The following is a 25,982-nucleotide window of genomic DNA, read 5'->3' on the forward strand; positions in this document are numbered from 1 at the left end:
AGTAAGTAATAACGATAGCTACTAGTTATTGAGGGTTTTTTTTTGGGGGGGGGTGTAAGTCTGGGCCAGGCACTTTACAAATATCATGTCATCCATCTTCACAAGAGCTCTACGAAAGAAGTTTTCTTTACAAATGGGGAAACTGAGGCCCAGCAGAGGTGATTAACTTCTTCAGGATGCGGTGCGAATCCAACTCAGATTTTCCTGACTTCAAAGTCTTCACTCTCAGCCTAACACAGCAATCCTGATGTTGCTCATAATTATCAGATTCCTTCAGGAACAAAATGCCACAGTGTAATTTTTCTAACAAGATCTCGCCGCCAAAGCTTCCTGGGCTTCAGCTCTGGACACTCCGCCTTACTAAGCACAGCAGGGCGGGACTTCAAAGGAGAGGCGCAGTCTCCAGGACTTCCAGCAGAGGGCGCGCGTGGCCTGATCCAGGTCCTTGGGACCAGGCCGCCCCCTCTGGGCACAGGGGACCCACAGCTTCCAAGAATCTCCAGGGTTCCTTTGCAAACGTGACCTCTGCAGTTTCCATATTTATTTCTAAGGAGGCGGTGCAGCAGAGATTTTCTCTTGCTTTTCCCATCTGTCTCTGTTCTCTCCCTCTCTCTTTCAAAAATGACTCCACAAAAGCACCTGAGATAGTGTCTTCTTAAGGTTTCTTTCTCCACATGAACAGTTTTGAAGTTAAAAATGTTCAGCACAAACATGCTCAGGGTGAATGCTTCCTCTCTGAACCTTCCCTACACCTCAGCATTTTGTCAAAAGTCTTTATTTAATAAAGCAAGGAGGCACCGGGAGCTGGAGACTCAACAGCCAATCAGCTGCTGGATTTACAATCCAGTGTAAATTCTCAGGGCTGTGTGAAGCTCTTTACGCTGGCAGTGAGCCGCTGGGCACATTTTTTCACCCATGAGAACCTCAGCTTGTCCATCTGTAAAATAGAGGGTGGGGACAGCCCTATTTTGTAGGGTCTGGTAAGCGAGCTAAACTGGACTTGGAGGGCTGTGATTGGCGTGTTAGCTCTCCCTGACGGGGTTTGCGGTAAGTTCAGGCTGAATTAGGTGTAGATTTGTGACATCCACCAGGCCACAGCGGGCAGCCTCCGTTTTGTGGGTCCTGACATACAAATTAACTTTCTCAGATCTATCCTGTCAATAACAGGGGGTTAGATAGAAGGTATAATGCACCTAACTCATTATGCGGAGAGAAGTGATATTTTAAAATGAGTTCTGGAAATTATTCTGTGACAGCACTCTGCAGTGTTGGGGGTGGTTAATTTGAGCAGTCTCAACACCCAGGTGTCCCTGATTGTAAGGGTACTGAGGTGCAGAGCCCTCCCTGCCCGGCCTCCTCAGGCTTCTATGTGCCAGATTGTTCCACCAGGCCAAATTCTTATTTCTCCGTCACCCCTGCCCTGAGGGACCTGTCCACACCCGTGTGATGACCAGGCCACACTGTTGCCAAGGACCCCTCTCATTTCTCCCTCCCCAGCCTGCTTCCTAGGCACACACCGCCTGTCCTACCTGCACTCCAGGTCGACTGGATCTGCTTAGACGTCAAAGTGCTTGGAGGGTCCAGTCTCCAGAACTAGCTTCTGGCCTGAGAATGCCCCTCTATCCCCTGACCTGGGTGTCCAGTGTCTGAGTACACTCCATACACAGATCTGCCCTCTCTTGAGCAGAGCAGGTGATACACCTGAATGGAACATGCCTTCCTCCTTGCTCTCTTTCCTCCTTTTCTGCTTCTAGGATGTGCACGGTCAGTGAGTGCCCTAGCTGATAACTGGCGCTCTGGAAGTTGAGTGCTGCCAGAGGAATAAAGGTCTCGTGTCCTGTCCAGCTCTAGTCTGGGACATCATTGCCCCCAGGGCCGTATCTTCAGAGTCTAAAGGGCAGTAGTTTTACCTACTACTTTCTGCTGCTTATTTAAAAGAGAAAACGTAAAGGAGTCAGGCATGCACTGATGACCCAGAAAAGCTTGTAAAGGTGTGCCTTAGACGGAGAGTTTGTCCTCTGCTCAGACAGAAGTAAGCCCTTCAGAAATCTTGCCTGGAAACAGGATTAGCCAGACAGGTATGCCTGCCACGTGTACTCAGACACCTGAGATCAAATCCAGCCTCTACTGAGCACCAGAGGCACGGGTTTGGACAAGTGACCCAAATTCTCCACACCTCAGTATCCCACCTGTGAGCAGGGAGCACTGTCAAGGGATACTGCAGGAATCACAGACTGCGCTGACTCAGAACTGACGAGCACAGGGCCTACCTACAGCCTAGTGAACACAACCAGTGCTACCAATACCAGCCTCAAAAAAGAGGAATAATAATGTCATATCCACTAGGATCAGGATTTTTCCCCTTCGTTTATTTTTAAAATATTTTAGAGAGAGAGGACGGGAGGGAGAAAGGGAGAGAAAGAAACATAAATGTGAAAGAGAAACACTGGTTGGTTGCCTCTTGCATTCGCTCCAACTGGGGACCGAGCCCACAACCCAGGCACATACCCTGATGGGGAATTGAACCAGGGACCTTTCACTTTGCAGAATGATGACCAACTGAGCCACACTGGTCAGGGCTGATGAGGATTTTTTAAAAAGATAATCTGGTTATATTTTCAGATGAGGACTTTTGGAGGATCTACCCTTATTAATAAATAAACCCCCCAAATGACAGCAATGGGCGAGGAGAAAGAAGCAGACTGTCAAACAGAGAGCATCGTCTGCTCTGGAGTCTGTGCGCTCACTAGGTCAAGGTAGACCATCTGCTCCCAAGCAGCCCACACAATCCTGCTTTCCAGGCCTTGCCTAGAAAACTGATTTGAAAAACTCACGCCTTTCATTTATATAGTTAGTGTTCAGTAAATGTTTAAGGAGAAGAATTCTTTAAGTACCCACTGTGGTTTGAAGAATGGGCTGGAAAAAAATACAAATTAGCTTCTCACTGGCTTTGGGGTTTTTCACTTAGCAATTGCTTCAGTGTCAGGATTTAGCAAATCAATCTGTTCATTTGTTTATGAATTATTAAAGCAAATGAATGCAAATTAACTCTATTTGCTTAAGCTTCCTAAAGGATGCGCATGCAGAAAGGAGAGAACCCTGAGACTTGAAAAAGGCTGGACAGGACCAGTCTGTTAGCTGTTAGGATGAAGCCCTTACCTGTGGAGTTTTTGCAAGTTGTCAGCTAAAGAAACTATACTTCAAAAGTTTTCAATTCCTGGGTAATGTAGAAAAGGCCCTTATTACCATTATGTCTTTTGTTTATTTTCTTGCTCCCCTGAGAGCTTCCTTTTCATTTAGCAATGCTTTCTAAATCTTGGGGCTGAGAAAATACTTCGTAAAAGAAAATTCAGATGTGTTTGTCTTTGGATGGTCCCTGTGATTGGGTGTAAATCTACCCTGGGATTCAGAAGGCATCACCCAATCTCCAGCCTTTCCAAGGTGCCCAGGCAGAGTGAGAAATTCCAGACACAGAGTGTAAAGTAACAACAGCCTTGTGAAGAACTTATGCAAACCAAAAAAAAAAAAGGGGGGGGGCAAGTTCTCCTGTCCAGAATCACCTAACTCATTGTTCCTCCTGACTTCTCACTGCAGAAGATTCTTGCAAAGACTGGTGGCTGTCTTGCCGAGTTAGCCCAGGCTGAGGGTTACAGCATGTTGCAGAAGGCAAGTTAAAACCCGTCACACCTCCAAGGAGGCGAGAGTTGTGGGACTGCAGCGTGGGCAGGAAGACCGCCGTCAGCAGTGCTGCTGAGGCACAAACACAGTGGAAGCAGCAGTGTTCTCGGTCTGAACACGGCACGTTTTACACACATCTGAAGTCAGGGCGACAGCGTTTCTGTATCACGTAGCAGTCGCTGACGGTGGGGTGCTGGAGTCCATTTGTACCGGCTGTTGAGAGCTGATTGTATCTCTCCTCAGTTCTCCATTTAGTGACATATGTTGATGGCTTGAAATCAGTAAAGCAGGTCGGGGTTGGGGGGAGGTACTTACACCCTGGAAATCGGCAAATGCTGCAAAGCAGGGTTGTTTTTTCCTTTTTCTTGGAGAGTCAGTCATTGAACATTTACCAGCATGTCCCTGACTTCATAATGCTCATTTTATTAGCTACCATCATTTGCTTAACCAAGCCATCCAGTATCCATCATCTGATTTGTTTCTAAATTTTCACCATTGTAATAGGTGCATTGTGCTAAAAGGAGAGGTTTGGCAGGTAGCTGTAATCATTTCCTTAGGAAACACTCCTAGGAGTAGAATTAGACTGGATTAAAGAGCTGAGAGCATTGGAGGAGCCAGGCCGTCTTCCACAGCAGCTGTGCTGAGAGCATTTATAGGAGCAGAGGCCGCCCAGGGCGCCTGGGGGCAGGCTCCCGGCTTACCTGTGGGCACTTGCTGGCGCTGTAGCAGTCTCCAGCGGTGGCAAAAGGCACAGGATGCCCTTCGCTCGTCCTTGCGAACTGTAAGTCGGTGGCTGTGGGGTTTGGAGACGGGTTAAAGGGAGGAGAGACGTGACAGTGGGGACGTATGGAAGAGACAGGATATGAACAAGGAGAGCGCAGGGACGAAGAATAGCAAGAGAAATAGTAAGAGGAGGAGGAGAGGGGAAAAAACAACAAAGTATGATTAGTGAGCAAATAAATCCAGATGTGCTCTGGCTTTTTCCTCATTATATTGTGGTTCTGAGAGCCTCTCCCTGGGTTTTATGTTCTGTCTCCTTACCGCAAGGAAGCCAAAAAGGGGGTTCAGGATGGCTTTGGAATTCATTCCTATATAAATAAATATGTGAACTGCCTTGCTTAAATGTAGACTAATGGGAAGACGGTGAGCCTCCTGCACGTGGGATGGACTCTGGGACTTCGGGACCTGGGAAGTAAGTCAGAAAAGCGTTCCAGCAACTTCGGAGTTATTCCCCGCGGCTGCCTCTGTCCTCCCGTGGCCCAAGCACTATTATTGCCAAAATGTGGAGCAATTAGAACCCACATCTTGAAAGTATTAATGGCAGTTTCTCAAGTTTGGGGTTGACTTCTAGTTTTTTTTTTAAGCCAATAAAAACAATGCTTATGTTTTTAACCATCTTGTAGCTCCTGACCAGCTCTGCAAATGGGGAAGGGGGACCAGGAGGCAGACGGAGAACCCTGCAAAAGCTGTTGCTGGTGGAACTGGAGCCAGAGGCACTTTTAACTTTTCTGCCTTGTCTTTCTGGAATCTTCTGCAGTTAGCCATGTTTTGGTGGGAGGAAGACCTGAGTCCCCCGTCCTGTAGGAAAGGGGCCCTGGAAGAAGCTGGGGGGCAGCAGGGACATGGGGGTGGTGGGGTGTTTCTAAGTGAGGAGCTGCAGACCCTTTTGCATTAGCCCTGATCAGTCCAGCTAAAAGCAATGAACACCATCTTGGCACAAATCGAGTTTAATGCACCTCAAGAGGAAAGCAGTGCAGTATTATGGGTGCAGTGTTAGCGAGGAAAATTAATTATCCATTATTTCTGTTTTTCCCCTGTTCAGGGGAATGTATTTGGCTATCTGAGCCGTCTTTAACCAGTCCTGGGATGAATGCCCCTAACAAAACTGCAGGGCTGGCCGGAGTATGAAATCAGTCCACTCACAGACCAGTTCAAAAACAGGCACCGTATTTTGGGGATTATAAGATACACCGGACCATAAGACCCACCTAGGTTTTAAAGGAGGAAAATAGGAAAACAATTTTTGAAGCGAAAAAATGTGGTGAAATATTTAATGACCTAAATAACATCATATTTCATCAATGTAAATGTAAACTACATTTACTAGCCAGGTAAGCTACATTCGGACTATAAAACAGCCTCCCCCCCATTTTCCTCCCAAATTTTGGAGGAAAAGTGCGTGTTATATTCTGAAAAATATGGCAATTCTGTGCTCCATTTTTTCTATGTCAATCAACAATCAAATAAAATTAGTTTTGGGCCTATCCACATGAGATTGGGTGGGGAGTGGGGGGGCCATGGGAGTGGGTGGGGAGTGGGTGGGCCATGTGCCTGTGTCTGTTCCGGGCTTTGTGCCTGCTCTTTCTCTGCTGTGCCCACACAGGTGCCTCTGTCTGGCTAAGTCCTACTAGGCCTTGAGGACTCAATTTTGATGTCATATTTTGAGGATGCTGCTCTGACTCCACCACTGCAATGGGGCCCTTCAATCTGCTCACATCTCCTCCATTCATTTATTCACTGCACGTCTGAGAGAGCACCTGTGCCAGCACCTTCCAGGCTGAGGTACAGCAGGGAACAAAAAGGAGTAAGCCTGACCTCAGGTGCCTTAGGACAGTAAGTCTACTCCCTCTTTGCATCCTGGGCTCCCCTTGCCCTAGCTGACTGAATGGAGAGACAAATGAACACATTAACATGCGATGTCCCACTGAACCTACTTATTATCTGCATGGTGAGCAGGTCTATTCTGATTTTCTGGAAGCTAGAAAACCCAGCTGCTGTGTAGTCCTTCCGACACTGGCAGTCATCACGCCGGCTCCCATTGTACGGGCATTCGGTGGGGTTGTGCAACCTGCATCACAAAGAGAGCGTTCTGATGAGGATGGGAAGGTGTTTCCAGGGGTCTCCGGGGGCCTGGCTCCTCGGAGCCTGAGCTTTCCTACCTGTACCCATAAACCTCGGAGAAGTTCTCAGCGTCACCACGGATCAGTGTCAGGTACTCCTTGGGGTGGTCAGACTGCATCCCCGCACAGAATATCTGAAAGGCAGACCAGAAAGAACCCACGGGGGTGGCTCAGAAAGGGGAAGACGAGAGCCAGGGCCACTCACTCTGAAAACATTTGAGGAATAAGGCCTGACGTTTGATGTTTACCTTCAGGGGCTTTCCTTTGATGGTCAGAAAATATTCACCATCTTCAGTGGCACCATTCAGTCTTTTTACCTCCTTGCAGTTCTGGGGTAACTCGCCTAGAAAATGGGTGATGCAAAAATGATGTGTGATCCTCCACAGTGGACTGTGCCTCCTTATGAAGCGAATTAACTGTTTACACTAAAGCTCTTCAGCAAAGGGGGCAATTTCTTTCCTTTCCTTTTTTTCTTTAAGATTTTGTTTATGTATTTTTAGAGAGAGAAAGAGGAGGGGGGGGGAGAGAGGGAGAGAGAGAAAGAAACATGGGTGTGCCAGAGGAACACTGATTGGTTGCCTCTTGCAGGCCCTGAAGCAGGGACCTGGCCACAACCCCGGCGTGTGCCCTGACTGTGAAGAGAACTGGGGACCTTTCGGTTTGCACCACAAACTGAGCCACACCAGTCAAGGCAAGGGGACAACTTCTGTAAAATAAACTTTACATTTGCAAAATGGGAAGGTGAACACATAGAGAAACCCTGTTCTTGCTTCTAAAAGACGGCTTCACTTGGCCAACTTACAGTTATAGACATTATGGCAGGTTTTCCTCTCTTCTGGCTTCAAATCATCGGGACATAAGTGGCTGGGCTGGTCCTCATTGGTTAAACATTGCACAGATCTGTGTCTCACTCCAAGGCCACAGGACACCGAGCACTACAGGGCAGAGCAGAATCAGTGATATGGTCACTGAACCTGGGAGGCCTGGTCTATGGTGTGGTGCCCTGGGCCTGACGGTATGTACAGGGTGTCATTTCAGACCCTCTGTTACCAAAACAAACAGCTGACGAACTGAACACTTACTATGGACCCATTCCTGTGTTGAGCTTTATATTACATATTTATGTATACCTACCTACCTATATACATAGTTCCCTATGTATTCATACATATGATATATATATATATATATATATATAATTTTATATTCTCATTTAGGCCTTACAGTAACCCTGAGATAGTACTTCCATTATTCTATTTTTACAGAGGGGAGATTAGGGCTCAAAGGTTAAGAAATTTGTTCGAGGTCATGGTAGAGACAGAATTCAAAAGCCAATGATTTTCAGTTGGTCCTGAATTTTTGCCTGGTCACTTTATGACACTGAGCAACCAGGGGCTAGGGGCTGTGGAGGTTCCCCAGTGCAGCTCCAGTTTAAAATGTCCTCGCTGCACCCCTCATGCAATGAAGAATTCCTGATGCAATGCAGAAGACCTAGGACACGCAGACTTCCAAGCAACAGGAGCAGTAACTAAAACTCACTAAGTGACAAAGCGCTAGGTGCTTTTTAACTTTAAATTATGGAGAGTATATGAAACTTAAAACAGGTAATTATAATCTAAGTGCTTTTTCTGTGTGAACCACTTCCATCTGAATCACAACCACCCATTTTGCAGATGAGTGAACTGAGACTCAGAAGTTCTGAACTTGACCAGGGTCATCCGACAGGGAAGTGGCCAAACCAGGAATCAGGCAAAGGCTGCCTGGCTTCAGAGCGCATGCGCTAAGCACCGGACCAACCATGCAGCCAGAGGAGCCCACGTCGAGAGCTAACTGCTGTTTCTCACCAGGGTCTCTTCTAGGAGAATGACTCTGGGTAGGTCAGGCAGGCCACTTCTAAGACGGGGTTTTTGATCCAAAAGCTTTCCTATTTGATAACTCAGCCATCTACTTACGCTTCCCCAGTTGCCCACTCTCCAGGTGGCCGAGACGGGGCACTCTCTCAGGTAGCAGGGGTGGACACTGGGGGGCTGCGTGCCCGGGCAGTTGGTGGCAGTTTGGTGGCCATACTCATAATTCTCCTTCCCGGTGTAAATCTCACTACAGGAGACGAGCCTTTGCTTGTAGCCCTTTCCACAGGTCACTGAGCACTGAGGAGAGAGGAGGGGAGAGGCTGGAGCAGGGCCCGGGGCAGCCGCAGCACGCCCCAACCCCACCTGGCAGGCTGAACCTGTGACAATGCTGCTGAGGCTCTTGGCTTATTAGCCTGTTGCACTTTGAGCAGCAGCCCCTAGCACGCAGGACACAGGTGCCCCATATGGCGTGCACTGCCGCCACCACCACATGGGTCTAGTGCTCCTACTGGCCCTCTGCGGTGGGTGGGGGGACCTCAAGCCTCTTCTCTGGGGTTCGAGGGCAGAGGGCAAAGGTGGGGGGGGTGAACTCCAGCTGTCATTGGTTCAATTTACAGCCTCCATCGCCCACACACTGCCTGACGAATCATGTTTTTCTAAACCTATAATGACCACAACAGAGAACTGACCAAGTGGGATGGAGAGAGAGCCAGAGCCCATGTGAGAAGAATGTGAAATCCAAGCACTCAGCCAAAAGAGGACCCTGGGACAGTTTCCATTCCTAGTCAATGCGCCCTGCTTTTCCATCTGACTTCCAGCTAATGCCCTTCTCTCTTCCCTCTCCATGGCTACATATATGGACTAAAATGTTACCTTTCTGCTTCTCTCTCTCTTCCTCTCTCTCTCATGCAGTCATTTAGCCTTTTTGCCATAATCAGAATGCATTTAAAAATACTTAAAGGTACAGAAAAGGAGAAGGAACAGATGTCTTATTAGTGTCCCAGCTCCCTTCTGTGATGGGACATCTAGTTGGTTATTTACATCCTCTTCAATGTCCCCAGCTAAGTATTTTATATAATACATCATTTAAAAGTAAGTCTGAATGACCACAAACTTAGTTTTGATGATATTTTCGGTCAGAGTCATCAGACAACTGGCATCCCCAGTGCCAGTGCCATCTCAGGCTCTCTGAGGAGGGTGCGGGGGCCCCAGGGGCAGCCTGCACCTTGTGGTGTGTGCTTCTCTTCTGGGGGGAGGGACCAAGGCTTCCTTCAGTCCTTACCTGCCATTAAAAGCCACAGTGTGCTCTTTCCTAACATCCCCTGAGCTGTTACTTTAAGCCACATGGCTTTCCTTTCCTGAAACCTTTCCAGGGAGAAGTCTTTTCCTGAAGTCTTCCCCTGAGGCAGGGGGTGGGGGTGGGGGACGAACAGGCCCAGCCAGAAGCACGCAGGGCATTCCTTCCAGCTGGCTCAAGACCTGCACGCACGATGCTGCGGGTACATTTCTTCCTTCTTTGGCTGTGCTTTTCAAACGTCCGAAGACCCAGCTGACATCATGCCAGGGCAGTGGGAGTCTAGTCCGGGGCATTTCATGTGTGGACAGGTGGCTAACAAATGCTCTGTTCTAGGTGTAGGTATTTTAGAGTGTCCACCCCAGCGCCGGTGCCATGACCTCAATCTATGCAAATTCAAACAGGGCTGCACGTCAGAGAAGGAAGGCAAGTCCTGGGAACTGGATCCCTGCAAAGCAGAAACTGAAGCAGCCCTGTGGTCATTTATGCCGTGATGCAGTGGCAAACAGGCCTTTCCTGATGGAAATGAACCCAAACATGGTCAGGCTTTATTCAGAGGCCTCCGCATCTCTGAAAAGAATCTGGAAAGAATACGTGCTGCCTCTGGTTTCCTTAATCCATTTCAGACCAGAGATCAGACGTGTAGGAGGTTCCTCTCTGGGGAGGGGAGGGTGGAGCCAGGGGAGGAAAACCTTACTGTTGATTCTCCCTGCTTTGGGGTCACGTGATTGTTCCACCAGGAATGTGCCTTACTTTCTAATTGGAAAATAATGGTTATGTAAAATGAAACCGAAAGATTGTGGGCTCCCTGCCTCAGTTATACACTCAGGCCCAACAGGGAAATGCACCAGCCAGGGCTGAGGGAACCCCTACTTTCCAATCTGGCTGCAGCCTTCTCGGATTCAGGTGGGGCTGTATGCAGACAAGAGTACCCAGAACGCTGGGTGATGATGCTCTTCTAGAGGGAATTCTGGTCCTGTCCCTTTGGCATCATTTCCTGTACAGGTCCCTCCCTCCTCTAGTTCCTTGTACCTGTGGGAGGCCCTGTTTCCAACCCTCTAAACTTTGCACATTTGTAGATTTTTCTAAATCTCTGATACCTCTGAGAATCTGCAGATATGTAGTAGGCTATTTTTTCTTTTCCATTTAAAAAAAATCCTCTACATCTCATTTTCTAGGGGTTAAGATTAAGGTTTTATTAAAGCTATAGTGGTAACATGACTCAAATCTTAGAAAGAAACCAAAACTCTTTTGCAGAATAATAACAATACACCAAAGACTGGCTAAGGCGATGGGAGTGTCCTGGGCATGACAGGGGGGTTTGGCAGCACCCCTGGCCTACCAGATGTCAGGAGCATCCCATCTCCCCAGGTTGTGACAACCCAGAATGTCTCCAGTCATTGCCAAATGTCCCCCCAGGAGGACAGGAGACAAAACCACTGGAGAAGAGGGAAGGACGGAGAGGCAGAGTTAGAAAAGACTTTAGTACAGAAATAATAAAACACTCAAGACACTCAAACTTGAAGAGACCCAGTGACGGCAAGCACCTTTGCTACGAGCCCAGGTGCTTCCCTTTCCCATTTCTAGATTTTTGGGGTGCCAAATGGCAACTGGTTTTGATGTTATAGATATTTCAGTATTTGAAAATATCATGAAGTTTGAAAATAATAACAATCATGCTATTGTTACTATTGGTGGATTAATAATAAAAGTGCCCAGATAGGCACTGTATCTGGAGGAGATAGGGAAAGGTGGATACTTGAGGCCCTGGCTGGGGTAGCTCAGTGAATTGAGAGCAGGCCTGTGAACCAAAGGGTCACTGGTTCAATTCCCAGTCAGGGTACATGCCTGGGTTGTGGGCCAGGTCCCCAGTAGGGGGCATGTGAGAGACAACCACACATTGATATGTCTCTCTCTCTCTTTTTCTCCCTCCCTTCCCCTCTGTCTAAAAATAAATTTTAAAAAAACTTTTAAATAAGATACTTGAGATTCCTTGGAGAATATGGAGAATTATTTTGTTCTTTGGAATCAGAGGTTGTGAAATGGTTAACACACATCTGGCCCATGAATGTGTCTGGTTTGCCCCCTACAATGTTTCCAGTGAATAATCTGAGTCCACAATTTGACATTAGGAGATCTCACATGTACTCCCAGATTTTTGTCCTCTCTTGAAAAGTCGAGTCTGGTAAGACCAGACTTGCATTTCTGCATGGCCTCAGCTGCAGTGGGACAGAGGGGACTTGTAGGGACAAGGGGACTTGTGTAGCTTTTCCTGCTACACACCATGTGCTGATTTGTCTTCCGGACACTGAGACATTTTCTTCTACTTCTCTTCAGACACTGAGGGGCATCTTATGAATTTGCAGCCCATGCAATAATTTCTTCCTACTCACACCAACAAGACATCAAGATGAATCACGGAATGAAGAGCTGAGGGGAGCTCAGATCACCTGGTGCATCTCCCCCAATATGCACATGTGGGGCTCTGGCCCAGGAAGGAGGAGGGGCTTGTTGTTGGAGAACTCAGTGCTCAGAGGCAGAACTGGCAGGGGGGTCAAGTCTCCCACATTCCTGCCTTCATCACTCTGCTTCCCTCGGGTCGTTGCTGACCTGAAAACTACAGTTACAGAGTCCCCGGGATGTACCTCCGACCACTCTCCTGTGATCCAGACATATTCGCAGGGCTGCAAACTACAGCTCTCCCGGTCGGCAGGCCGCTTGCTGCTGTCGCAGTGCACGCCGTGCACCTCGCTGCCTTTTTCCTCATCCACACACATCACCCTGCGGTACCTGGAGCCTTCGCCACAAGTCTTGGTGCACTATTCAAGACAAACAAAACAGGTGTTGATGTGGAAGAATAATAGAATGATATCCTGTTGTTATATATAAGTTACCTATTATATGTAGAAAAATAATATCCTGTTGTTATAATTATTGGTTTTCCTGTCTATAACCCCTTAAGACCGTGCGATCTCTGGGGTCCGGGTTGATCAGAGAACCCAGTTCCCTGCAGCACTGCTCTTGGTACACCGAGAAGCGTTCCGTGAGTGGCTGTCTGAATGCAGGAAGGAAACCAGGAAGGAATGAATGTCAGGTCTGAAAAGGACCTGTTTACTTCAAATACCCACTCAAGCATGGAATCTTTTGAAAATTATGGCCAAATGGTTTTCAAACTCTTATTTCCTCCTCTCCCTGACTCAACAGGTGGCTAAATACCTCTCGAGTCAGGAAAGCCATTACTTGTCCAAGTGGCCCATTTCATCTTAAAACAGAAATAAGTATATCTCTGCAGATTCCAGTGTCTTGTCTTAGTGGTTGAATCCAAAACAGCAGGAAGGACAAGTTTCATTTCCACCAATGAGTCCCCTTTAGGGACTTGAGGAGAGCTTTTCCTGCGGCCCCTGCAGCCCTTTCTTCTCTAGGTGAACTGCTCTCATCCTCAGTCATTCAGCCGATTTTCACCAAGTTCCTAATAAGTGTCAGGCCCTGGGGTGGGTCCTGGGTGAACAAGAGCACACACAATGGCACCGCCCCTGCCCTTGGAGAGGATTGTGTATCTCGGTAGCAAAGACAAATATTAAGACTGAGGGAGCTAGGCAGTGAGAGTTAGTAGTTGCTCTGATCTCCACTTTTCCGATGAAGAAATTGGGGCTGTAGTGAGCCTGAGTAACTTGTCCCAGGTCACACATCTCTTCATGGGGTAGAAGGGACTCATCTTTTTATTCCCATGAGCCAAGTGAGGAAAACAGAGAAGTTGGTAAGTTTTGTCCTAGGATGACCTATCTCTATGCTGTCCACTTGAGTTTCAGAGTCAACTCAACTCAAAATTCTTTTTTGAGAAAATTGAACAGACACATGCAAAAAGAACAGAACAAAACTAGACCACCTTATTATACCACGTACAAGAATAAACTCAAAGTGGATTAAAGACCTAAATGTAAGACCCCAAGCCATAAAGCTTCCAGGAGATAATATAGGCAGTAAAATCTCTGACATTTCTCTTAGCAATATTTTTTCTGATACATCTCCTTGGGCGAGAGAAACAAAAGAAAAAAATAAACAACTGGAGTTACATTAAACTAAAATGTTTTTACACAGCAAAGGAAACCACCAACAAAATAAAAAAAAAAGCCCACTGAATGGGAGATGTTTGCTGATGAAACATCTGATAAGGGGTTAATATCCAAAATTTATAAAGAACTCATACAACTCAGCAACAAAATACCAAGCAATCCAATTAAAAAATGAGCAAAGGACCTGAATAGACACTTCTCTAACAATGGTCAATAGTCATATGAAAAGATGCTCAATGGCACTAATCATCAGAGAAATGCAAATGAAAACCACAATGAGACATCACCTTCTACCTGTCAGGATGGCTGTTATTAATAGAGCCACACCCAATAAGTGGTGGTGAGGATGTGGAGAAAGGGGAATCCTTCCGCACTGCTGGTGGGAATGCAGACTGGTGCAGCCACTGTGGAAAGCAGTGTGGAGGATCCTCAAGAGTGAAAAATAGCATTGTTTATGACGCATCCCTTTTCTGGGTTTACATTCAAAGAGACTCAAAACACTAATTTGAAAGGATATATGCACCCCTATGTTAATTGCAGTGTTATTTACAATAGTCAAGATATGGAAGAAACCCAAGCTCCCATCAAGAGATGAGTGGATAAAAAAAGTGGTGGTACATATATACAAAAAAGATTACTCAGCCGTAAAAAGAATGAAATCTTGCCATTTGTGACAGCATAGACAGACCTAGAGGTTATTATGCTTAGTGAAATAAGTCAGTCAGAGAAAGATACCATATGATTTCATGTATATGTGGAATCTTGGGAACAAAATAAACAAACAAACAAACAAAACTGAAACAGACTTATAGATACAGAGAACAGACAGATAGTTGCCAGATAGGAGGGTAGTAGGGGGACTGGGTGGAAAATACAAAGGGATGAATAAGTACCAATTAAAAAATAATCACGAGTAATGTAAAGTACAGCATAAAGAATACAGTCAATAACATAATAACTATGTATGGTGCCAGGTGAGAACTGGAAATATCAGAAGGAACACTTTGTTAAGTATATAATTGTTGAAGCACTATGTGTACACCTGAAACTAATACAAAATAATATCAGTATAAACTGTAATTGAAAAATAAAATTAAAAAAGATTTTCTTTCCTGAGATGCTTCTTGTTTTTTCTTGACCTCGTAAGCAGTCGCTCTCCCTCCTCACTCTCCCAGCCCATGGCAACCACCTCTCTCCTTTCTGTTTCTATGAATTTGCCTATTCTGGGCATTTCGTATGAGTGCAATTATCCAGTGTGTGTCCTTTCATGAGTGGCTTGTTTCGTATAGCATAAGGTTTTCAAGATTCTCCCACATTACGCATGCATCTTGTCTATGGCTAAATAATAGTCCATGGTATGGATATACCGCAGTTTGTTCAAACGTTGATGGACGTGTGGGTTGTTTCCTTCTTTTGACTACTTTCCACAGTGCTGCTGTGGACATGCATGTGCAAGGTTTAAGATCTGATTTTCATGCTTTGGGTACATGCCTGGGAGTGGAAATGCTGGGTCATATTGTATCCCTGCCTTTTGTGAGGCACTTTGTTCTTCAGGAAGTAGAAGGGATATATGGTGTCTCCTGTAGTCCCTTATCACTGACAAACTGGACTCATTTATTTTTCCTGCTTGGAAGAAAACCTCAATATATAAAATGTGAAGTTATACGCAATTTTTCTGGGGTGCAAACATGAATCAAAAGCACTATAAGATGAGCGCAAGGGAGCAAATCCCCTCCAACCAGTGCAGAAGGCTGGCTGGGTCCAGTTCCGAGCTCAATCCCAGCTCCGTGGGTTTTGGGTTTTCTGTGCCCCTGGAGGATGCTGGGAATGACTGTGAAGTAAGAACGTTTTTATTTCTTCATTTAAAAAACGCCAAGTATGTTAGGGAGCCACTGAATGTTACAAAACAAACAAAACATGGTTAATCTGTGCTGTGTAGATATATGCAGAAGAAATGCTTAACTCCCCTTAGAGAAAGGAATTCATCAGAACTTAGGTGACGCAGAAGATCGTGATTAAGCAGACAACCTGTACTAACCCTTTCAGTGTCCTGTCATTTCACTGACTCATTGGGCTTTCATCTGTGTCAGTGAGTAACAGGTTAGAGCAGAAATACAAGGACTACTAAATACTTTCTGCTTGTTAAGTGTCTCTCTCTAGGGTTTGAAGAATGTTTAACTACTATAAACACTCCTTTGCCAATGGTAGAAAAGGGAGTTGGGAAACCTTACCTGGTGTAAAAACATCCAAACCTGTAGAACATTTTTATGAGTCTATTTGAGCCAAACTGACATCAATTGCCAGGAAGTAAAATCTCAATGGATTGAGAAAATGCTCAGAAGAATGGCAATTTTGCAGCTTACTCCATATATCAGAATCAAAGGAGGAAATGTAAGGGGGTTACATGAAATCCATTGGTGATAGATTAGGGTGGTGGGAGAAGGCAAAGTGGGGAAATCTCTGAGATTGTATAAGAAGTAAAATGGAGAGATACATACTTCTTTTACATAGATAGTACAGGATAGATAACAATTAACATTTACAGCTCATTTTGATGGTATTCAGGGAAACAACGTAACAATGAAGGGTTCTTCCGTCTCTTCTCTGGTGCAGAGGTTGTGGCCTGAGGGGTCTGGAAAAGGAGATTACCCTGACATTTCAAAGGTATGTTATCTTAGATGCAAAAGGACAACAGACAGGCTCACTTAAGTAAACCCTGACCTTTGTCAAGGAAGCTACAGGCCTAGGACGTGACTACCCTCAGGACCCGCTTTTACTTAGAAATTTTTATGTCAGACCATTGCATGTGGTTACTTTAGGTCCCTGAGTGTGTAGGACCCACCCTGCTGGCCTTCCTTGAGTTTGTCAGGTTTAGTATGTGGACTTTTTAGTCCACAATTGAGTATAACTACTAGAAAAATAGAAATTAGTAACCAACAATGCTCAATGCTTTGGAATTAGTCAACAGAAACTCTAAAATCACACAGCAAGTCTTTTCTCCTGGAGTCCTCCATCTTAACTAGAATATGAGTCTGGGTGACCAGAAAGTAAGCCCAGTCCCATACTTTGGATTTCATCAGCCTTTGGTAATATCACTTCCCCATTGTGATTTATGAACGCTTCCCTTTCTTCTAGAAAATGATCTAGAAATGTCCTGAAAAACAGCTGGAAAGATCAACTAGCCTCATTTTAATAACAGGTTTTCTCAAATTTCATTACAGCTTTTAGGAAAAAGTATACCAAGTGTCTAAGTCATACCACCAGCCTTCTGGAACTCCAGCCACACTGGGATTGAGAAAGCAAATAACCACAGCACTGGGCTGAACCGGGTAGCTGGCCCATAGTCTCACAGGCTACATGAGCCTTTAAATGTGCTGAAATTAGCAGGAGCAGGGTGGGGGAATAACTTTCCAAACGTGAGGGTAAGACCTAAAAAAAAAAGTTTAATAAATTACTATTTTATTTAGCTAGGTAGGTTGGCCACAGGGTAAAGGTCTAAAAAGCGTTATTTGAGAAACTGTCTTTCCTTTAATTAAAGATTGCAATCAAGCTGCTTTATACTCTTTTGGTGAGATTCCCTAACAGATTCCATTGTGAGGGTGGGGTGTGAAAATCACTTCATATTCATGTTTTCTCCCTTTTAAGGTTATTGCTTTTCTCCACCGGTGAGAGAATCTGTTGTGCTGTTTCCAGGGCCGGCTATCACTGTCAAGGGGCGTGAGCACAGGACAAGTCACAGGACAAATGAAGAATCTAACAGCACCATGTTCTATGTGCTGTGCAAAGGTTTTTGTTCTCAGGAACAGTGTTGACAATCCATTTATCTAACACGGCTGTAAATTACAGGAAAAGGGGTCTTTAAGTTACCAACAGTTTCTATTCTCAAAGCTCATGTTACAGTCAGAATGTGAATTTTTGAAAACCTTTTGCACACTTTTACCCCCAAAGAGTATATTTTGCATAGGAAAAAGGCAGGCACAATACTGTGGAGACATTTCATGACTTTAAGGTCACTCACACTTTCAGCCTGTACTTTCAACTGGCCAAGTTCTGTGCTGGGTGCTTGGGGACAGCCCTGACGTCCTCTTACTCCCCTTCTCTCTTTATTAGGACACCCGGGGTGGCTACTTCTCCCAGTTTGGGGCCATGTGTCAGGATAACCAGTGAACTGGTGGCCCTTGGCTTTAATGTTTAGGGTGCTCTGTGTAGCTGTGTGAGCAGATGTGGGTTCACAACAGTGATTGTGACAGAGGAAGGAGCCATCAAGGTCTTCTGCAAGTGTGACAGCAGAAGAGGACAAGGGTGGGAGTTCCCACGGTGCTGACAGGGATGCTGCATAGCAGGGGGCAAAGAGGAGGAGGGCAAGTGTTGGTGAGTGAATCAGGCCAAGGCAAGGAGGAGACGGCGGCCGGCTCAGGAGGGGCTCTGCATGCGTGGAGGCTAGAGGTGAAAGTCAAGGGGAAGTGGGGCCAGGTGACAACAGCCGTTTGGAGTTGTTCGAGCCTTCAGTCTGAGATAGGAATTCCAGAAGGTGGGCAGAGGTCAGGTCTTGCAGGGGCCTGTAAACCTCCTACACTGTTCCAAAGAACATCCACACCCTTGCCCTGGCCTACAGGGCACATCATGACACAGCCACTCGAGCAGTCCAACTTCCTATCAGCATCTCATCCCCACTGCCTCTGCTCAGGCCATGCTCTGCTCTTCTGTGCAATGGCACTGGGCTCTGTCTTCCCTCTTCCTTCAATGTGGAATCACCTTCCCTTGCCCTTTGCCCCCTGACTACCCTACAGAGGTAGGCCTGGCCTGTCATTCTCTGTCTCTCTCAGCATCTAGTTTACTTCCCATCACGGCACTTTTCACAATCGACAATTTCATGAAACGTGTTCATTTGCTTGTTTTCTCTGTCAACCCCACCATGGCAATTCTATGATCTCTTCTGCATCCCTGATGCACACCTACTACCTGGCACTGTAGGAGGTGTTGTGGGTGCTTGATGAGGTTTTGTTGAATGAATAAAAGAGTTAATATCTGGCCCTTGTACATACATCAAAACCTGATCACTCCCTATTGGAAACTTGATAACATCATTATACCATCTGACCAAGGACTTGATGCTCATTTCTAACTTTTCTGTGTTAAGAAGATAAAGTTGGAAATCACTCCACAGCTGATCTCAATGAAAGTTCTTAGAATCCAAATATGTATGAGTGACCCAAGTCCCTGCCTTGGGCTAAACAGCTGTGGGGTGGGCAGCTCTGCAAAGGCCAGACACATCCGAGCACAGCTTGTCCGTGGCACTGTGACAAGGAAATAAAACAGCTGTACTTGTAAGAAAACAGTTTGCTTGACTGTTCTAAAAGACATTCTAAAGATTTAAAGAAGAAAGGCTATCAATTAGCAGACATTGTTCTTTAATGTCTCCTTCCTTCCTTCCTTCCTTCCTTCCTTCCTTCCTTCCTTCCTTCCTTCCTTCCTCCCTTCCTCCCTCCCTCCCTCCCTCCCAACTCTTTTTGTCCCTCCATTCATTTTATTCATTCAACAAGTGCCTTCAGTGCTCTAGTTGCTGTGTTGAATGCCGGGGAAAACTAGTGAATAGGCTCTCTGACCCCTAACAGCAGGTAACACAGATCAGGAAAAGCAGGCAACCACAATTCAGACTGGAACTGCTACAGCAGAGTATTTTTTGGGGGGTGGGTAAGAGAAGTAGAGGGGCGCCTGAGACAGTCACTAGTGTGGAGGGGTGATCAGCATGGGCTCCTGAGAATACGTGATGTCATGGCTGAGGCTCGAAGGATGCACATGGGTGACTGAAGTAGGGGAAAGAGCAGGGCAGCCTTGTGATACAGAGTTCCTGGGGAGGAGAGAGAGAGTACTCCAGGTAAAGATTTAAAAAGAAAACAGAAAACTTGCAGGTCCTGGGAAATTTATTTATTAGTGCTAAGGATGCATAAGCCACATACAGTTCATATTTGATAGAAAACCCTCTGCAACTATGAGAAAAACTTCAAGTCAAATTATAATATTAATAAGTGAATCCTTTATGATTTTATAATCATAAGAAAACTTTAAAAGTATTTGTTTTTCTTTTTAAAAATTCCAACAACCTCATGAGCATTATATATAAGCCTAAAGTGAGTGAAACTGATCACCGAGAGGCCAAGTATTTAGCCTAAAGTTGGCAGGTGATATTAAAAGCCCAACATTGTGATAATGGAGGCCAAGCTGAAGTGTTGGTCACCATCTGAACTCTCCACCAAGGCTACTATACTGAAGAGAAGCAGCACTGGTGAAAGATCTAAAATGTGCAGAACCTCCTCATTTATTCTCACTTAATCTTCAGCAGGACCTTCAATCCCTTTAACAAAGTCTACCATATAATCCCCATTTAGCAGATGAGCTAACTGGAACCCAGAGATACGAAGTCGATTCCTGGCCCTGGCTGGAGTGACTCAGTGGATTGAGTGCCAGCCTGCAAACCAAAGTGTTGTTGGTTCAAGGGTACATGCCTGGGTTGCAGGCCAGGTCCTCAGTACGGGGCACAGGTGAGGCAACCACACATTAAAGTGTTTCTCTCCTTCTCTTTCTCCCTCCCTTCCCCTCTCTCTAAAAATAAATAAATAAGTGACATCTAAAAAAAAAAGAAGTCAATTTCTCAGAACAACACATGGACTGATCTTTTGTTTTAACAAACGATACTTCCAGGGCATGAACAAAATGATACACTAATGTCTGGACAGAGTATTTTCCTCATCTCCAATTATTTTGCCCTACATCTGAACGTCCAGGGGCTATACTGTGCTGCCATGAAGCACACTGATGTCTCTTCCGCACACAGAGCCAACAGGACTCACAATAAACAAAAGAGCTCCAACATCATTGAGACCCCTATCCACCCAGTCCAACTACATGGCTTAAGGTCTGATCATCAACCAACTGGACCAAGAATTTTATTTTTAGAAGTAGGTGGGGGTGATCACCCAGTCAAGGGAATTCTACTTTGATGCCAACTCTGCAGTAAGAGGCTGGAAAAGCCATTAAGAGGGAAATAAAATTATTCAAGTTAGGTAACCAAAAGGCAGGGGAATATAAAGTTCAGAGCGTGTGTTCCAGAGGTCAGGCTGCTAGGTTTTGAATCCTAGCCTTATTGCCTGGTAAATGCATAAACTTGGATGAACTAACCTATCTAAGCCTCAAGTTTCCTCATCTTTCAGTGAGGATAGAAATTTAATTAATACATTAGAGACTTATGGAAAAGGCTAAATGAGGTTCTCCACATAGTATTCAGTCTATAGCTTAATAAATGATAAGATGTATGGTTTTTTAAAATCATCAGCAGTTGTAGGGCCATTGTGCTATACAACTCTAGTGGGTGCCTCTGCCACTGCAGCCTGTGGAAACGGCACCTCCGGAGTTGTGCAGCGCACAGCATGGGTGGCTGTATGAAATATGTGGATGATGCTATTGTATGTATGTAGAACTTATACTTCTCAAGGTGGATGTGTGGTTTATTTCTCAAAAAGAGGAGGGTGCCATTTGCTATGTAACTTGCATGAAATGCATCTTGTCAATAAACAGGCAAGTTTTAATTCCCCCGACAGGGGGAAGCAAAAGAGGAAAGGGTACACTCAGAAAGCAAACAAGAGCTCTGATGGTTGCCAAGGACTACTAAGAGGAAGATGATTTCCTGTAAAGGGGTGGGCTGGGGAAACCTCTCATTCAGTGGGCTCTGAAGCTGTGCCTTGGCGAGCTCGCTGACATCAAGTCAAAGTGTCACTAGATGAAGGGAGGAAAGTCCAGACACATGCCTGCCCCAACTAGGCATTAGGTTAAATGTCCCAGAGTGAATGGGTGAGAGAGGAGGTAGGAGGAAGAAAGAAGGTGAAAGCCCAAAGGAAAGAGATGACTTCACTTATATGATTTCACTTATATGGTTCATTATAGCTAATGGTATTGGTATTTAGTTATACAGCTACAGTATTTCACTATAGTTAGTGGATATTAACTATAACTTACTGTAGTAATTATTTTGCAATATACACATATATAAAATCATCATGTTTCCACCAAAAATGAATACAATACGATATGTCAATTATATTCAATAAAACTGGAAAAAAGTGGACTAGCCACAGTGCTAGTATGAAATAATAATTTAAAAGCACACAGTATAGTATTTCATAATGTTCTAAAAGAATAAATGTAGTACCGAGTTTTGATTCTCCCAATTGCCAGCTATGTGGCGTTCGGACAAATGACACTGGCTCTCTGAGCCTCATTTTCCTTGACTGAAAAATGGGGTCATACTAACGATGCCGACTTTGTCTACTGGTTATGAAGATTAAGCGAGGTGGTGAACAGAAAGCACTTACCACCGTGCAGGCCACAATGGACCCCGTTACACAAACTCCTCCTGGCGGTAAATTTCTGTCTTACTATTCGTATCTCCAAACCTTTTACAGAATGCATTTCCTTTTTTACATTTAAACTTATTGGGATAACATTGGTCAATGACACTATATAAGTTTCAGGTGTACAACTTCATAATCCGGCATCTGACACTGTATTATACGCTTACCCCCTGAAGTCTAGTCTCCTTCCATCGCTGTATTTGACCCCCTTTATCTCCTTCAACCTCCCCACCTCCTTTCCCTCTATTAATCACCATACTGTTGTCTGTGTCTGTGGGTTTACTTCTTGCCTGTTTGATTGGTTTGTTGCCTTCAGTTCCATGTTCCACATGGAAGTGAAATCAAATGGCTCTTGCACTTTTCCACCTCTTACTTAGCACGATACCCTCAAGTTCCAATATGTTATCACTATAACTTACTGTGATAATTATTTCGCAGTATATCAAATTGTCATATTTTCACCAAAATGAATATAATACTATATGTCAATTATATTCAATAAAACTGGAAAAAAGTGGAATTGCACTTTCCACCTGACTTCCTTCACTTAGCAGGATACCCTCAAAACCCAACCATGCTGTCACAAATGGCAATATTTCATGTTTTTAATGGCTGAGTAGCCGTCTAGTGTAGACGCAGGGTGGGACAAAAGGAGGTTTACAGTTGTGAACACGTAAAACACAGAGTTTATTCTTGTGTTACTATTTATTAATTATTGTATTATTTATTTGTACTTCATGTGAAACAGTTTATTCTCGTATTATTATTCATTAATTATTGTATTATTTATTTGTATTTCAACTGTAAACATACTTCTGCCCACCACTCTATATTTACTACATCTTCTTTATCTAGTCATCTGTCAAAGGACATGCGAGTTGTTTCCATGTCTTAGCTATTGTGAATAATGGTAGGCATTTTCCATTTCATTCCAATATCAATGGACATGGTTTTGCTTCCTAAAGCTCTTTTCCCCCTATTCTACAGTTGAATTATCTGTTCTGGATACAGAGGTTAGCTCCTATTAATGTCTTACCTTTTTAGCCAGACTTTTCCTTGGGGACAGTTAGTATATTCTTTGGCGAAACATTAATATTGTTAATTAATAATGTTAATTAACATAATAATGTTGATTAAACATTAACATTTTCTTTAACAAAACATTAAGTGGGAGAAAAACAAGTTTCTCTATTTCTGCATCAACAGAGCAATTCTTCAGATTCCATCATTTTCTTAATGTTGTGAAATACTTCACTAATTAATCAGGGTTTCCGGTGAGGGCCTCTCTCCTACCTGACAGCCAAGGCTTGGGAGGAGGAGGAATACAGTCCTACTGGAGACCATCTGTGGCTGTCTGCCACAGAACAACCAAGTCAAGATGCACGTGTTTAAAATATTTCACTCATTTCCCTTCCTCCTGTGACAGTTATCTGCATGCATTTGGCCTAAAGCCTGTTAAAGTTCTCTGGAGGCAGCCAGAGTAGGAACATTCAAGGACGCAGACAGAGGAATTTTGAAAAAAGGAGGGGCCATTCCAGCCTGGTGGGAGTGAGCTGCCTGCCTCTGACCACAAACCTTTGGGAACAAGCCAGCCTGGTCACTGCGCTTGAAGGCTTCACAGGGGATAGATGTGATGATAGCAAGGGGGTTGAGCAAAATGCCTGGCAAGTGCTCACTTCATGGCTCTACTTACTTCTTGCCATTCCTCTGCCCTCCAAGCATAGAGAGGACACAGCGGGGCCTGGCAGGTGCGCTCCGACTCTGGTCTGGTGTGGGGGTTGCACTCGGTCTCGCTGCCTACCTTGTGCGTTCCCATCTGACAGCCCACACTTCTCCGCTGCACGCCTTGGCCACAGGACACAGAGCACTAAGAAGACAAGAGTGTGTAAGTGGGAGCTTTGGGTCTTTGGGTGTGTGTGTGTGTGTGTGTGTGTGTGTGTTGTGTGTGTGTGTGTGCGTGTGGTGGGGGGAGCCACAGACCTGAGGACTGTACCCCTAATCCAATGCCTTTCACAGCTATCACAAGGATTTCTAGTTTCCAATGAACAGACCCAAAGTAAGGTCTTAAATCTTCAAACTCACTGCCTATCAGTATTGGTGAGTCAGGAAGGCATTCAAGTTTCAGGAATCTCTAGAGTTACCAAGATTTTAGGACAATTGAAAAGACTGGGAGAGATCATTAGGAAACATTTAGTACAACCTAGAAATAGAGCTGCCATGTGAAATAAAAATCCCAAATAATTTCTATCTTGGAAGATTTGAGGCTCTTGGAAAGTGGAACTATAGTACTCTACCAGAATAATTTCTTGGCAGGTTAAGGCAAGGAGAGTAAATTACTGAAGCTTTTAGGACCTTGTATGTAGAATCATTTTCTCCAGTCTCTTCCTTTTCTTGCTCTTATTTCTGGAGACGGAGGAATTTTTTTCTAAACTATGGAATTCACCAGTATTTTTGTCTATCTACAACTTACGTTGACTATATAAGAATAAAAGCTGACAAGAAAAAAACATTTCCCTAAGCATGATGTTTCAGCTCTCAACAAATACTGTTAATCAGGCTGGAAGCATTTGGTTGACCAAGTTGCAAAACACCATATTAAATCTGTAATTAACTTTCCTCTAAATTAATTTTTAAATGTTTCTTTCATTGCTGGATTTTATAATCTCACTTATAGTCAGGCCAAAAATTATACTCTTTATTAAGGCTTTGACAGAAACGAAAGGCACCATTTGATTGGAAAAAAAACCCCAGCATATTATTATACTTAGCTATTAAAAATTTTACTGAGTTTTTCTGATAGCTCAGCCTCCATGAATTTGCCTGGCATTGACAAAACAAGTTTAACATACATTAAAGCCATGTGCCTAAGAGGAAGTCTTAATAAAAAATAGAATCATGCTCTTTTAAATTAGAAAAACAATCTTGTCCAATTAATCTGCAGTAGGACTCCTCTTACTCTGAGCTAAAGGCAATGCAGTATCAAGTACACCCACTGACTTCTGCGGAATATTACTTGTATTGCCATTTCAGATTACCAGATCACAGGCAACTCGGAAAATCACATTGTTTCAGATGAGTCTAAGCTAGGCAGGAGCTCAAATGTTCACATCAAAGCCAGCTAAAGAGAGGAAATATTTTGGCACAACATAACTATTATTGTTTGGATTTAATTGCATTAATTGTATTTAAGGAGTTTGTGACCCACAAAAAACAGACTTTTAAAGTCACCATATGCTGATGGAACTGGGACTGCCAGGACACAAGTGACTGCCTCAACTACAGAGAATGGCCATATAATATTACGGGAGCCACACATATAATATTTCCCATTGATTACCCTGGAAATGAATGAATGGTACCACAGGAGAGTTACCACACCAATCACAGAAACATTCAAACACTGTCATCATCAGCAAATAACAACCCAAAAATCCCTTGGCTATTTGAATTTGGGGTCTAAAATGTAAAACTGTACATGTCCAGAACAATGTATCCAAATGGCAATACAGAGGAAGAAAAAGAACAGTCACATAAACAAATTTGAGTTGGGCACAGGGTTGATACATATTCAGAAGCTCACAATGCTTTAATAGCCTAAGGAAAAAGGAAGTAACATTAAAGCCTTTTAGACTGAATACTATTCAGGCTGTAAGTCAATGAAACTTCTTTTTAGTGCTATCATTGTTGAGTAAATTACATATGGTTGGACAAAGGGAACGTATTAAAAGCCCTAAGCGTGCAACATTTAAAAAATCACTTCCTTCAATGTTCGATAATTT

General features: G+C 44.4%; 1 protein-coding gene across 3 annotated transcripts in view; it reads right to left on the reverse strand.

Moving 5' to 3' along the window:
- ADAMTS9 (ADAM metallopeptidase with thrombospondin type 1 motif 9) overlaps positions 1-25,982 on the reverse strand; it is a 176,543-nt gene that overhangs the window by 13,383 nt on the left and 137,178 nt on the right. For 2 of the 3 annotated variants that reach the window (XM_037040884.1, XM_037040883.1), the window contains 8 exons: positions 23,897-24,070; positions 12,368-12,541; positions 8,531-8,725; positions 7,381-7,513; positions 6,827-6,921; positions 6,618-6,712; positions 6,393-6,526; positions 4,380-4,471 (listed from right to left, as the gene is read on the reverse strand). In XM_037040884.1, coding sequence (XP_036896779.1) covers positions 4,380-4,471; positions 6,393-6,526; positions 6,618-6,712; positions 6,827-6,921; positions 7,381-7,513; positions 8,531-8,725; positions 12,368-12,541; positions 23,897-24,070 — 1,092 coding nt within the window. The remainder of the gene's footprint in view (positions 1-4,379; positions 4,472-6,392; positions 6,527-6,617; positions 6,713-6,826; positions 6,922-7,380; positions 7,514-8,530; positions 8,726-12,367; positions 12,542-23,896; positions 24,071-25,982) is intronic. The other variant, XM_037040885.1, reaches the window with a different exon arrangement.

This window comes from Sturnira hondurensis, unplaced genomic scaffold (genome assembly GCF_014824575.4).
Source record: "Sturnira hondurensis isolate 20B ecotype Veracruz unplaced genomic scaffold, ASM1482457v3 Scaffold0002840, whole genome shotgun sequence".
NCBI classification, from domain to species: Eukaryota; Metazoa; Chordata; class Mammalia; order Chiroptera; family Phyllostomidae; genus Sturnira; species Sturnira hondurensis.